This window comes from Hemitrygon akajei, chromosome 16, assembly GCF_048418815.1.
Source record: "Hemitrygon akajei chromosome 16, sHemAka1.3, whole genome shotgun sequence".
In the NCBI taxonomy this organism is placed as follows: domain Eukaryota; kingdom Metazoa; phylum Chordata; class Chondrichthyes; order Myliobatiformes; family Dasyatidae; genus Hemitrygon; species Hemitrygon akajei.
Genome location: NC_133139.1, coordinates 34,141,997 through 34,156,420, shown reverse-complemented (window position 1 = coordinate 34,156,420; position 14,424 = coordinate 34,141,997). Strand labels below are relative to the sequence as shown.

General features: G+C 38.7%; 1 protein-coding gene across 2 annotated transcripts in view; it reads left to right on the top strand.

Annotated features, from left to right (window-relative positions):
* The first annotated feature begins 1,672 nt into the window (after positions 1 to 1,672).
* tmem259 (transmembrane protein 259) overlaps positions 1,673 to 14,424 on the top strand; it is a 65,789-nt gene continuing 53,037 nt past the window's right edge. For both annotated transcript variants that reach the window (XM_073068671.1, XM_073068669.1), the window contains exon 1: positions 1,673 to 2,072. In XM_073068671.1, coding sequence (XP_072924772.1) covers positions 1,893 to 2,072 — 180 coding nt within the window. In that variant the 5' untranslated portion in view covers positions 1,673 to 1,892. The remainder of the gene's footprint in view (positions 2,073 to 14,424) is intronic.

Here is a 14,424-nt window from a genome sequence, read left to right as displayed (position 1 = left end):
GATACTTATTTTGTTTAGTTGAAATGGAAAAGTTGATTATTTTGCTATCCTGGATGCATAATTAAAAATTGATCTGGATTTCAGGGCAATTTAAGATTTTTTTGGGGGGGGGATATGACTTAAAATCATGTTTTCTGGCTAAACTTTGGATAAGCTGCCATTACAGTTGAAGAATCTGAGATCACCCCCGGCTGGGTTGCCCTGGCAAGGCTGTCTGATGATTAAAGACCCGAAATATCCTATGACCCCGAGTTCATCACTGAAGATGTGTCCAAGTAGCACCAGAAGGTGTATTCTACAACAACTAGGCATCAGCAGAATCAGGTTTACTATCACCGGCATGTGATGTGAAATTTGTTAACTCAGCAGCAGCAGTTCGATGCAATACATAATCTAGCAGAGAGAGAAAAAAATATATAATAATAAATAAAATAAAAACTAATAATAAAAAACAAGTAAATCAAATACATATATTGAATAGACTTTTAAAAATGTGCAAAAACAGAAATACTGTATATTAAAAAAGCAAAGTAGTGTCCAAAGCTTCAATGTCCATTTAGAAATCGCATGGCAGAGGGGAAGAAGCTGTTACTGATTCACTGAGTGTGTGTCTTCAGGCTTCTGTACCTCGTACCTGATGGTAACAGTGAGAAAAGGGCATGCACTGGGTGCTAGAGGTCCTTATTAAAGGACGCTGCCTTTCTGAGACACCACTCCTTGAAGATGTCCTGGGTACTTTGTAGGCTAGTGCCCAAGATGGAGCTGACTAGATTTACAACCTTCTGCAGCTTCTTTCGGCCCTGGGCAGTAGCCCCTCCATACCAGACAGTGATGTAGCCTGTCAGAATGCTCTCCGCAGTACATCTATAGAAGTTTTTTGAGTGTATTTGTTGACATGCAAAATCTCTTCAAACTCCTAAAAAAATATAGCCGCTGTCTTGCTTTGTTTATAACTACAGCGATATGTTGGGATCAAGTTAGATCCTCAGAGATCTTGACACCGAGGAACTTGAAGCTGCTCACTCTCTCCATTTCTGATCCTTCTATGAGGATTGGTGTGTTTCTTTGTCTTACCCTTCCTGAGGTCCACAATCAGCTCTTTCACCTTACTGACGTGGAGTGCCAGGTTTGTTGCTGCGGCACCATTCCGCTAGTTGACATATCTCACTCCTGTACACCCTCTCGTCGCCACCTGATATACTACCAACAATGGTTGTATCGTCAGCAAATTTATAGAATCATCAGCTCCTGCACACTTTATCTCCTTTAAAGTAAACAATAATCTCAAATTTAGGTGTTTGATAATGCGTGAAATTACTCTGTTCAATTTCCTAAAGCTGAAAAATTATTTTGTTTCCTGTTTACTGTTTTAACTTATAGTTTACCAAGCTATTTTCTAATAGAAAGGTCACAAAAATTATAATGGCTTTTTGAGAATATCCTGAGATATTCCGTGCACAGGGTTCAATACTTGTAAAGCAATTCTATGCGGAGTCCTCAACCATCGGAAGCTTCAATACGCGATGTATGCCTACGATGCAGTAACTCTTCCGAGACGGTGGGGGGTGTAGTTTCTGATACTCGACGTGTCCTTACGCCGGTGGGGACGGGGGCCGGTGCGTGTAGTAACTCCTCCCAGCCTGCGGAGGCGCGACGCCTGGGAGTTGACGTGGGACAGTGTACGTGTTGCAGTGTGGGATGCGACAGGTCCGGAGACTGTGGAGCGCGGCTGGAAGGGGCGGGGGTAAAGAAACTGTGAAGATTAAATTGGTTTAGAAGTGTGTTTTTTCCCTGTTCTGGCATTAGACCATCGTAATAGTAACTCATTAAGTATTGATTGTGGATCAGACAAGAAAGAAACAGAATCTGATAATCGGGTCGATTTGAGAAAAATGTCGGAAAACCAACCGAATAACCCGAACCGGGTGAGGAACAACAATCTGAACCCGAACCCCCTCATCAATGTCCGGGACCGGCTCTTCCACGCACTCTTCTTCAAGATGGCCGTGACATACGCCAGAGTGTTTCCCCCATCCTTCCGCAGAATGTTTGAGTTCTTCGTTCTCCTTAAGGTTGGTATTTCAATGTAATTGTCGGAGGTTGTGGTGACATGGGAAGGGGGTGGGTAACCCCCACTCCCTGGGAGTGTGTAGGGTCGTTGGGGGTGAAGAGGCCTATGCTCTGTACGCATGCGCGCACTTTGTACAGTAGCTGAGAACAGTAGGCCATTTGCCCCGAACTTATTCGGACATTAGGGTCTCTGACCTAACCTGTTTTCTTTTGCCTCATTTATACTTTATACATGTCTCTCAATCTCTGATGTAAAATTAACATTTGACCTGGTATCAATTTGCATTTGTGGAAGGACATTACAAACTTCTTCACAGTGAGTATGGGAAATGACTATTTAACTTACAACCGTAAGGATCTAGTTCTCATTTTTGAACGATGTCCCTTTTTTCCTCAACCCGTGGAAATCATTATTTATGTATACTTCAAGCTTTTAGTAATTGAATACTTCAATTGGTTCACTCTTTAACCCTCAGTGCCACCCTGTTCAGTTACTCTTTGGAATTTAACTCTTGAATTGTAGATATCCTTTTGATAAGGCTATACTCCAAAGTTCAAAGTAAATTTATTATCAAAGTACATATATATCAGCCCTGAGATTCATTTTCTTGTGAGTATACTCACTAAATCTATAGAATAATTACCATAATCAAGAAAGACTGCCCAACTAGGGCCTCAGCCAGAGTGCAGAAGACAACAAACTGTGCAAATACAAAAAGAAGAAATAATAATAATAATAAATAAATAAGCAATAACTGGCAAGAACATGAAATGAAGCGTCCTTGAAAGTGACTCCATTCCTTGTGGGATCATTTCAATAATGGGGCAAGTGAAGTTGACTGAAGTTGTTCCCTTTGGTTCAAGAGCCTGATGGTTGAGGGGTAGTAGCTGTTCCTAATTCTGGTGGTGTGAATCCTGAGGCTCCTGTACTTTCTTCCTGATGGCAGCAACTAGAAGAGAATATGTCCTGGGTGCTGGGGTTCGCTGGATGCTGACAGCATTTCATGTAGATGTGCTCAATGGTTGAGAGAGCTTTACATGAGATGAACTGGGCCTTATCCACTACTTTTTGTAGGATTTTCCATTCAGGAGCATTGGTGATGCAGCCAGTCATTGTACTCTCCACCACACATTGATAGAAGTGTGTCAAAGTTTTTGATGCCATGCTGAATCTCCACAAACTCCTAAGGAAGTAGAGCCACTACTTTCCTCGTAATTGCAGTTGCGTACTGGGCCCAAGACAGATCCTCCAAAATAATAAAACCTAGGAATTTAAAGTTGCTAACCCTCTCCACCGCTGGTCCTCCGATGAGGGCTGGCTAATGGAACTCTGGTTTCCCTCTCCTGAAATCTATAATCAGCTCCTTGGTCTTGCTAACATTGAGTAAGAGGTTGTTATTAAGATACCACTCAGTTATATTTTTAATCTCCCTCCTATATGCTGGTTTGTTAGTGTCATCAACAAACTTGAATGTGGCATTGGAGTTGTGCTTATCCACACAATCATAAGTGTAAAGAAAGTAGAGCAGGGGGCTAAGCACACAGCCTTGTGGTGCACCTGTGCTGATGGAGATGTTGCTGCCGATCTGAATTGACTGGGATCTGCAAGTGAGGAAATCTAGGATCCAATTGCACAGGGAGGTATTGAAGAGGTCTTGAAGCTTATTATTAACTCAAAGATGAGGTAGCCCAGTCTATATTCTAGCTCTAACCAGTGTTTAACATTGCTATAAATTAACTTGGGTCTAGTATTTTAAATGTAATAGCTAGCATCGCCCTTTGACTATTTTTCTGTTTTTGCCTGTGACATTTCTTTGATCTATGGGATTGCAAAGTATCTTTGAGGATCCACTGATACTGACTTTTTATCATTTAGGAAGTACTCTTCTGCCTGTTCTTCATTTGAAATGCTTTGCTGCAGTACCAAAGTCTTTTTTTGCTTTGTGCTAGAACTAAGTGTATCCAGTCTGGACAGAATCTTGGAAAAGAGGGGAATGATCCAGTTGTGGTGTACTGAAAGCTGTATAGGACAAAAGAAGTTGTTAGTATACTTAGTATGGATTCAACAGTAGCTAGAGTGGCTAGATGGGAGATGCCAGAGAGTAGTGGTGGATAATTGTTTATCGGGATGGAGGCCGGTGACTAGCGGGGTGCCTCAGGGATCTGCTTTGGGCCCAGTGTTGTTTGTAATATACATAAATGATCTGGATGATGGGGTGGTAAATTGGATTAGTAAGTATGCCGATGATACTAAGGTAGGAGGTGTTGTGGATAATGAGGTGGGTTTTCAAAGCTTGCAGGGAGATTTATGCCGGTTAGAAGAATGGGCTGAACGTTGGCAGATGGAGTTTAATGCTGAGAAGTGTGAGGTTCTACATTTTGGCAGGAATAATCCAAATAGAACATACAGGGTAAATGGTAGGGCATTGAGGAATGCAGTGGAACAGAGAGATCTAGGAATAACAGTGCATAGTTCCCTGAAGGTGGAGTCTCATGTAGATAGGGTGGTGAAGAAGGCTTTTGGAACGCTGGCCTTTATAAATCAGAGCATTGAGTACAGAAGTTGGGATGTAATGTTAAAATTGTACAAGGCATTGGTAAGGCCAAATTTGAATATTGTGTACAGTTCTGGTCACCGAATTATAGGAAAGATATCAATAAATTAGAGAGAGTGCAGAGTCGATTTACTAGGATGTTACCTGGGTTTCAGCACTTAAGTTACAGAGAAAGGTTGAACAAGTTAGGTCTCTATTCATTGGAGTGTAGAAGGTTGAGGGGGGATTTGATCGAGGTATTTAAAATTTTGAGAGGGATAGATAGAGTTGACGTGAATAGGCTGTTTCCATTGAGAGTAGGGGAGATTCAAACGAGAGGACATGATTTGAGAGTTAGGGGGCAAAAGTTTAAGGGAAACACGAGGGGGTATTTCTTTACTCAGAGAGTGATAGCTGTGTGGAATGAGCTTCCTGTAGAAGTAGTAGAGGCCAGTTCAGTTGTGTCATTTAAGGTAAAATTGGATAGGTATATGGACAGGAAAGGAGTGGAGGGTTATGGGCTGAGTGCGGGTAGGTGGGACTAGGTGAGATTAAGAGTTCAGCACGGACTAGGAGGGCCGGAATGGCCTGTTTCCGTGCTGTGATTGTTATATGGTTATAGTAGGAAAATGTTTGATAAACATCCAAATTAAAAGCAAAACACAGATCTTTCTGGATTACCATTTGAATCACGTGAGTTTACACAGGGAGTATAAAATCTATGAAATGGATGTGGGGCTTAAGGTTCAGCCTACCTACTAGATAACTTATTAGGGAACTAGATAGAAAATAATTCAGTGCTCTGGCACTCAAACCTCTGTATCATTGATTGATCCTCAGATCTGCAGCTAATGCAGCAAAATAGGCTTCAATTTGTGGGACACTGAGTAAGTGAGAGCTCTTCCGTCAGGACAACCTTACCATGAATTTGGCTAGATTAAGTACATGTGAATTGAATAATTTGGACTGTAGATAAGGATTTAAACTAAATTGTTTTGGGAGGTGGGTGCAGGATCTGGGTCTGTTCACTGCATCAGCTCCGGATCTGAGCATCAAACAATGTTAGAGAGGTTTGAATGCTAAAGAATTGCACTGCTTTCTATCTCGTCCCCTCAGAGGTGATCTGGTAGGCAGGCTCAGACCATCGATGTCCTGCTTGGCAAGGATGTCAAATCTCCTACATTTGCCTCTCAAACAATATATTCATTCCTGCCCATTTGTCAGGTGTTCCATATTTTCCCTCAATTGCATTTGGGACGCAATCTGAAGATGACTTTTCATGACGAGAGCTTCTTGTGAGTTATGGCATCCGTGTTGTCTCCCAAGTGAAAGGGATTAGATTTTAAAAGCTGCACTAGGGATACTGTGATGTTGCATTAGCTTCAAAACACATGTTAAATGTGGCGACATACAAATGGTACTGACAGTTACGATTTCTGATTTTGATATTAATTCCTGTTGTGAATGATTCTAAAAACACTGGAGAATAGTATCTTTTATTGCGCAGGGATAAGTAATACTGGTGTGGCAGCTGCTGGTATTGCTATAGATCCTGCCTGTCTTAGCCTGAAAAGTTGCTTGTGATGTTACTACTGAGGAACCCAAAGTACTTAAATTTCAACAGTTGAATATTTAACATTGCAGTCACTCTTAGAATAAAATAACTTGTTCCTCGATTACATCTCAGATAGCTTACCTCTTGTCATACCTGTACAACAATGGCACTTTGAAACATTATTAAGTGAGACTGTTTCTAATGTGCCTTATTCTGTCTCTACCTTTGAAGTTGGCTTTTCAAACTTTACTACAGTTGTGAATAGCTGTCCTTTCTCTCTATTGTGTTGCATTCTGCACTCCATTTATCTGTAGTTTTTCAGCTTGGTGGTCTCTTGGCCCTTGATATATGGTTACATTTAACAGAGTAATTGTCTAGACTCATTTAAAAAATAGTCAATGGTGGTGTCAACTTTCAAGTACAGATTATTGAACAACACTGTTACTCAAAAGGTCTGTCAGTTTTCTGCCATTATTGCTTGAGGTGTGGATACTGTGCAATTCCAGTTTCTCATTGTCTGAATAAAATTTTCGATCATGAAGTTTAACTTTTCGTTGTAAGAATCAAGTTTATTATCACTGACACATCGTGAAATTTGTTGTTTTGCAGCAGCAGTACAGTGAAATATTTAAAAACTATAAATTATAAGAAATATGAAAATAAGTAGTGCAAAAAGAGAGCGAGAGTAGAAAAATGGTGTTCATGGGCTGGTTCACTGTCTGTTCAAAAAACTCTGATGGCAGAAGGGAAGAAACTGTTCCTAAAACGTTAAGAGTGGGTGATTCATACTGGTTCAGGAGCCTGATGGTTGAAAGGTACTAACTGTTCCTGAACCTGGTTTGGGACCTTGGTCCTGTAGCTTATTGATCAGTTTTGAGGGGATGATAGTGTTGAATGCTGAGCTGTACTCAGTGAAGAGCATCCTGATGTATGCATCTTCACTGTCCAGATCTTCCAGAGCTGAGTGAAGAGCCAATGAAATGGAATCTGCTGTTGACATTTTGTGACAGTAGGCGAATTTGAGTGGATCCAAGTTAGATTACCATGTTCTTCTTGGGCGTCAGTGTATTTGAAGTCTACTTGAAGCAGGTGGATTCCTTAGATTGCCAAAGCAAGAGGTTAAAGATGTTCATAAACGGTCCAGCCAGCTTATTAGCGCAGGTCTTCAGTACTCAACCAGGTACATTGTCTGGTCCTGTTGTATTCACCCTCCTGAAGGATGCTCTTACATTAGCAAAAACAAAACGGATTTACTGGTCATTGGCGTAATTAGTTTTTATGGAATCTTACTGTAAATTGTAAATTTCAATTTTAAAAAATGAGTTTGTAGCAAGATAAGTAAATTAATAAGACAAATAGAGATAAATGGTTATAGTTCTGCAAATATGGCTGCAGTGATAATGCTTAGGATCTAAATATTTCAGAATATTTAATTTTTAGAAAATACAGGTAAATGAGAGGAGTAATAGCCCTGATTGGATACATGGTGTAAAAATGGAAAATGGTGGAGTGGAGGGATCTCAACTTAGAAAATTAAGAAGTGGGAGCAGTTTTGATCAGAGAATACAATGCCTGGCACTGTTTTTGCCCCCTTATTTATAGGATCCCAAGTAGTGGGATGCAGAATGTGGAAGAAATCAGAATATCAGTGCTTCTTATAGCAAGGGGAATCTGAACTGTTCTCTGAATATAGACCAGAGCAATGATAGTGTGGAATGTAGCTGAGATGGCTTTCTAATTCAGTGTATAAAAAAAAAAAGCAAGCAGTTTATTTTGGACCATATTGTCTAATAATGGAATTATGGGAACTAAGAAGCTTTTAGAGAACTGTGATTCCTTTAGAGAAATGCTGAATTGCTCCAGCATTTTGTGTCTGTTGCTTGGATTTCCAGCATCTGCAGATTTTCTCCTGTTTGTATTGTCGTAGTTTTTTTTAATAACTATGACAGAAAAAGTAAATAGCTATTCTACTTCCTTCATAGAAGAAGATATAAACCATTTTCTGGAAGTGGTAGAATAAATGAGAAGCTGAAAATAAATTAACATTAATCTCTCTAACATTAATTCTCAAAATTTGATGGCTTGTGTCTTATGGTTTTGAAGGTGCTGGCAATGAGATATTGGTTTCTTTCCAAAATTCTGCAGATTCTAGTTCAGTTCTCACAGATTTGAAGGTAACAGATGTAAGGCAAAAACGTGTGTAGGCAAGGCAAATAATTAGCAAAGCTCGCAGAATGTTATTGTTTATTGTAGGGAAATAGACCACAATAAATAGGGGGAATATGCTTCAGCATTGATTAGTCCATATCTGGAGGGTTATGTGCAAAACTTGCTTTATTATTCAAGCAAGGATGTAAATGTCCACACTGTTGCAGTACATTTGGAAATCATGAAGTTGTGTGACTTGCAGTGTAACCTGCTGACCTGGTCCCTATTGGCGATAGAAGTAGCAGGTTTTGTGGGCACTACTGGAGAAGGGTGTGACTAATTGCATTTTTTTGAGTTGGTACACGCTGCAGCCACTGTGTGGAAGTAGGTGGAGTATATGTTTGGAATAGTGGTTGCGGTGCCATTCAAATCAGCTGTTATGTTTTGGGTGATTTTGAATGGCTTGAGTATTGTTGGAGCTGCCTTTGTCCATATTGTGGCAAATATTCCATTATTATTAGATGGTAAAAGCTTCCCAGATCGACCTGCTTTTGCAGCCATTCTATTTATATGTTTGTTAGGGCTTTATTGTCATTGCTGAGGACAATGAGATTGCAGTGCTACTTGATTCAGTATAAAACAACATACTGGCAATTCAGTTACTGAAAACAATGACTAAATTTAAAATAAGTTCTGAGTTATTTAGAGTGACATCTAAGTTACAACTGAATTTAAAAAACAAACAACTCTAAAATGGAACATTGTTTAGTTGCACGACAGCCCTGTGGGAAAAAGCTGTTTTTCGGTCTGGATGTCCGTGCAGAGAGGTTTCTGTATCTCCTTCCGAGTGGTAGGAAATTCAACTGGTGTTTACTGGGATGGGACGAGTCCATCACAATGTTGGGAGTTGCTGTAGGCATCATGAGTTGTGGATGATTTCCATATCTGGTAGTTGTGCCCCAATGATATTCTGTGCAGTCCTTATCACTCGCTGAAGTGCTTTATGGTCGATCTTGTAGATAGTGTATCATACTGTGGTGCGGTAGGTCAATATGCTCTCAATTACACATCGATAAAGGTTTACCAGCAGCTCTTGGGGCAGATTTTCTCTCTTTAGTCTAAGATAGGACAGGGACTGCTGAGCCGTCCCTACTGTCAAGAAGGTAGGTGTTGGTGGTCCAAGAGAGTTCGTCTGTAATGTTCACTCTTAAGAACTAAAAGCTGGAGACTCTTTTCACTGCTTCATTGTTGAGTAGTGGAGCTTGTTCATACTTTTTTGATTTCCTGAAATCAATAATACTTTCTTTGCTTTCTTTTAAGTGAAAGGTTATGGTTGTGGCACCATTCAAACAGTTTCTGCATCTCCTCTCTGTATGTTGTTTCATTGTTATTTATAATTAATCCAATCACTGTGCTATCGTATGGAGATTTGATGATGGAGTTGGTGGCATGGGCAGGGGCATGGTCATGGGTGAAAAGTGTGTGAAGGAGTAGGGTCAGTATGCATCCCTGTGGTGCACTGGTGGTCTGGGTCAGGGAGCTTGATGTGTACTTCCCTAGTCTTATTTTGGTGCGATTGGTAAGAAAATCCAGAATCTAGTTGCAAATTAATGTATTCATTCCCAGATTGTGTAGTTTTGCAGTCAGTTTGTTGGGAAGTATAGTGTTGAAGGCAGAACTACAGTCAATTTAATTAAAAAAAACAAACACACATTCTGGCAAAGGTGTCCTTATGCTCCAGGTGTTCCAATATGATGTGGAGAGCAATGGAGATGACACCTTTGGTTGACCCATTTGCCTTATTCTGTTGAGTTTCTGGTCACCTTCCCAAGATATTAATGTTAGGAGACTGTTGGTAAATCCATAGAATGTCAAGGAGAGGGGATAGATTCATTGTTGTTAGAGATGGTAATTTCCTAGCAGTTATATGGTGCAGTTGTTATTTATCTTTTATTAGCCCATGCCTAAATGTTATAGCTAAGTCCTGCTGCATGCAGCCACAGGCTGCTTCATTTTTTGAGGAATTATGAATAAGTACAGTGCTGTGCAGAAGTCTTTGGCACATATATATAGCTAAGGTGTCTAAGACTTTTGCACAGTGCTGTATATTGGTTAAAATAGGAAAGTGGTTAGGAAACAGAAATAAGAGTACGTAGCTTTGTATTAGCTCAGTAGTAGTAATTGGAAAGACATGATATACAGTACTGTGCAAAAGTCTTGGGCACCCTAGCTATTAGTATGTGCCTAAGACTCTTGCACAGTACTGTAAAACATTGTGCAGTCATCAAGAATAATAATTCTGATGTGACCTTATGAAAGGAAGGTTGTTGATAAAGCATTTGAAGATGATTGTGTCTAAGGCAATATTCTAATAGAAGAGTGATTGGTTTCCAACAGGAAAAGTATGTCTCCAACTATCAGAACGTTTCCTCTTTAATTACACTGACCTCAGTTTACTCACGCACTCTGATGCAAAACTTGATCAAGTATCGCCTTGGTTTCAAAGGTAGTCAATTCTCACCACATCTCAGAGGTTCTGTTCTGATCCACGTTTGGACTAAGAAAGTAGTAATGATAACTGGAGCTAACTGGGCCTGGCAAACTCCAAATTATACATTGGTGAGCATGTTACTGGAGAGTCCAGTCCACTTGATAGCAATTTGGATGATGCATCATTTTGCTGATGATTAAGAACAGACTGGCAGACTGGTCATGCTGTATCTAGATAGATTTAATTTATTTTTAATTGGTCAGTTTTATGCATAGGTAGGATGAAGTGTTGTATTGTACAGAAATGGCTTTGCTGAATACTGTCTTAAATCTATGTCTTTAATATTCAAAACTATAACTTTTTAATGTTGTAATTTTCCTTATTTAATTTTGGTGAGGCCATAATTTGATTCAGACCAATTTTCCAATATCTGACATGCTGTCTACTAAACCATTGCAAACACTGATGTAAAATAATTATTTATCATAAAAACAAAATGCTCTGGAAACAAAAATTTCTGAAAACTCATCAGGTCAGGCAGTATCAATGAAATTAATGTTTCAATCTGTATACTGTTTCTCTTTCAATGGAATTGGCCATGCCTACTTTATATCATCCACTGTTTAAATTATTCCACATACCTAGCATTTCTTTATTTTAATTAAATTACGATTATTTTCACACTATGACTCCTGACTGTGCTCAATTTCACAATACGGGCAAAAATTTGTTGATTTTTAAATCCCTTGCAAATTTCTTCACAACTCTTCCAATTTGCTTCCTTTTTGTTTTTTGTATCACTCCCAATTACCAGAATCCATTGGTAGATTGTTAATTTTGGTGCTGTTGTAGGTTTGCTTACTCATACAATTCTAGTTGTCCAATTTTGCAAATTGAGCTTTTGCCACTTTTGCATGCAGTGAGATTGTTCAACTTCATATATCATGGTCAAATTGAAAAACGGTATATTGCAGTATATTCTTCAAAATTACCCAGTGAGTTTCTGTTGTTTTACCCATTAATAAATTTACCTAGTCTACTTAGGTTGTGTATCTCATCACACCAGTTGTAAGCCTTACCCAAATTTAGGATTGTTGCATCATGTTTCTGTTTAATCACTATATTGAACTTAGTTGTACTATGATAGCTTTTAGATGCTTATTTATACACTACTGAGCTGTAAAATGTTTTAGTATTCATTACTAAATTTAATATCAACTGACCTACCAGCAGTTTATTGTAGAAGTCTATAGTGAACAAGTTCAAGATATTCCTAACCCTCTAGACATCAGCTATCTTAATTTATATGAAAATTTAATTTCCTTTTTGAAACTGTCTGCTTTTGCTTCATGCTTGTCTAACAATCTGTACTTATGCATTCCACCATTGCACAGCTATTCCTAGGCTACATGTATACAGCTCCTAAAATGGTGTTAATCTTTTTCGATTTCTTAACTCTACCTGTTATTTTCCACTACCAGCTTATCTGTCATCAAATCTTGACTTGTTATTAATGTCATTTTTTTCCTAAATTACTGGAATTATTTCTGCTCCTTTCTTTGTAGAGTTTATAATTTGGTATATTTAGTCTCATTAATGATTATGGTATGTTTAATTAACATCCCTGGTCCTTATAGAGAATGCTTGTTGGGTGCCACATTCTCTAACCTTTTTTTGATCCAGTGCTTAATTTGTATATCTCCTATTTATCTTTCTAGAACAAATTTTCTTGAAAGTGTTGCTGCCTCAGAAATGTTTTTGTTCATGATAGAGCGCTTGAAGCTGAACGTGAATATAATTTCAGACCATTTTTATCCCACATGAATTTGGAGAAACAATAAATTAACTTTTATTGAATATAATTCATTTAATTGCATAACAGTGCTGACTTTTGCATTAGTTCAACTAAGCTAAAAATGTTTATGAGTTTTGTTTGTACTGAATAAGACTTCTCACTTAAGTGTTTAACAATAGTCAGCCAGCATTGATGAATGCCAGTTGCCCTGATACCGTTTCTCCATGACCGCAATGTCCTGGTGAAACCTTTTACCATGGTTGTCACTGACAGTGCCAAGATTTGCAGGGAAGAAGTCTAAATCAGAATGCAGAAAATGCATCCTATAGTTTTGTACGCTTGATGCATGTTGTCAACCAGCTGCATATAGTATGGTGCTCTGTAGTTGCCAAGAAAATTTCCATCAACATCCTTGAATGCCTTCCATGCTATTTTCTCCAATCCTACCAGAAGTTCTTCAAATTGTCTGTCAATAATATAGATATATTTTTTAAATGTTGCATGATATGAAAATTTCATGGTGATTTTCACGATCAGCTTCTCAAAATCCATAAGATACACCCAAAAGTAATCAGTAAGCAAAATCTTTGTTTTCAAATGTTAGTTGAAGATCTTAGTGCACAGTTAATAAATACTATTCTGATCTCTTTCATTGTTTTTGAGTAATTATTAATACTACTTTGGTTCATATCTTCTGTATTTCCCGTGGTACTCCATTGAAAGATTTTGTTGCAGACGTTCCATCGTGGCATTACTTCTTACCTCTGTACATTCCCCCACCCCCCATTTGTTTATCATTTTGCAAATTTGCGCATGGGAGACATAATCAATGATTATAAATCTTGACTGTAGTACTTACCAGATTCTACCATATCATACAGACCAGTCAGCACATCCTGAATTGGTGCACAATAATGATAGGATTCCTCTTCCCCTCCTTCCTCCATATCTTTTCAAGCTTGGTTAGAGATGTATGTAACCTAGCCAACAGAAAACCAGCTTTTCATATGTAATTTGCTTAGAATGAATGTTACCAGTCTCCAAACTAATTATTGAGTTCTCTGCAGACTCATGCTTCATAATAAAATTCCATTTTGGAGAGCTTGCTTGTCTCCACTACCATTATTTGTCTAGATGAATGGGCTGGACCTGAAAGGTTAAAAGTCCATTTCCCTCCACAGATGCTGCTTGACCAACCGAGTTCTTCTAGTAGTTTGCTTGTTGCTGTGACTGTCAGTCTTTTGCCTGTTTCTGATTTTTCTTTCTTTTTCACAGATAGCAAATGATTTGCAACATTTCAATGTATTTTTATTCTGTACACTAGTTGCCTTACCAAGCCTGTCTGGTCCTCTTAATCTGCACCTTTGAATGAGACATGATCAATATCTGCAAACTGCCAGCTACTCGTTTCTCCCAGGTGCTTCCTTTGTGTTTAGGATAGAACAGTTCAGCACTGAACAAGCCATTTGTCCATGATGTTTTGGTGATCATGGGTACTCTTTGATGTGGCAAAGTATCCAACTTAGGACACAAGTCATTGACTGAGGCAAATATTCAAAGTGAAGCCTTTGCTATGAATGTATTCCCTCAAGGCATTCTCCCCATAGCCAAAGTTGAATGTCTCCAATTCAAATTTGTGACCTTTTTTGGCCTTAGTTTATTATTCGTATAATAACCTGCCTTAAGCTTTTCATTTCAGTGTCTGGCAGTAGCTGTTAAAAGAATGAAATTATTAAGCAGTGCCTCAAATTACAAATATTGCAGACAGAAACAAATGCTTCCTCTGCATTAAACTTTACCGACTATATATTTTAAATTTTACACTCAAAGA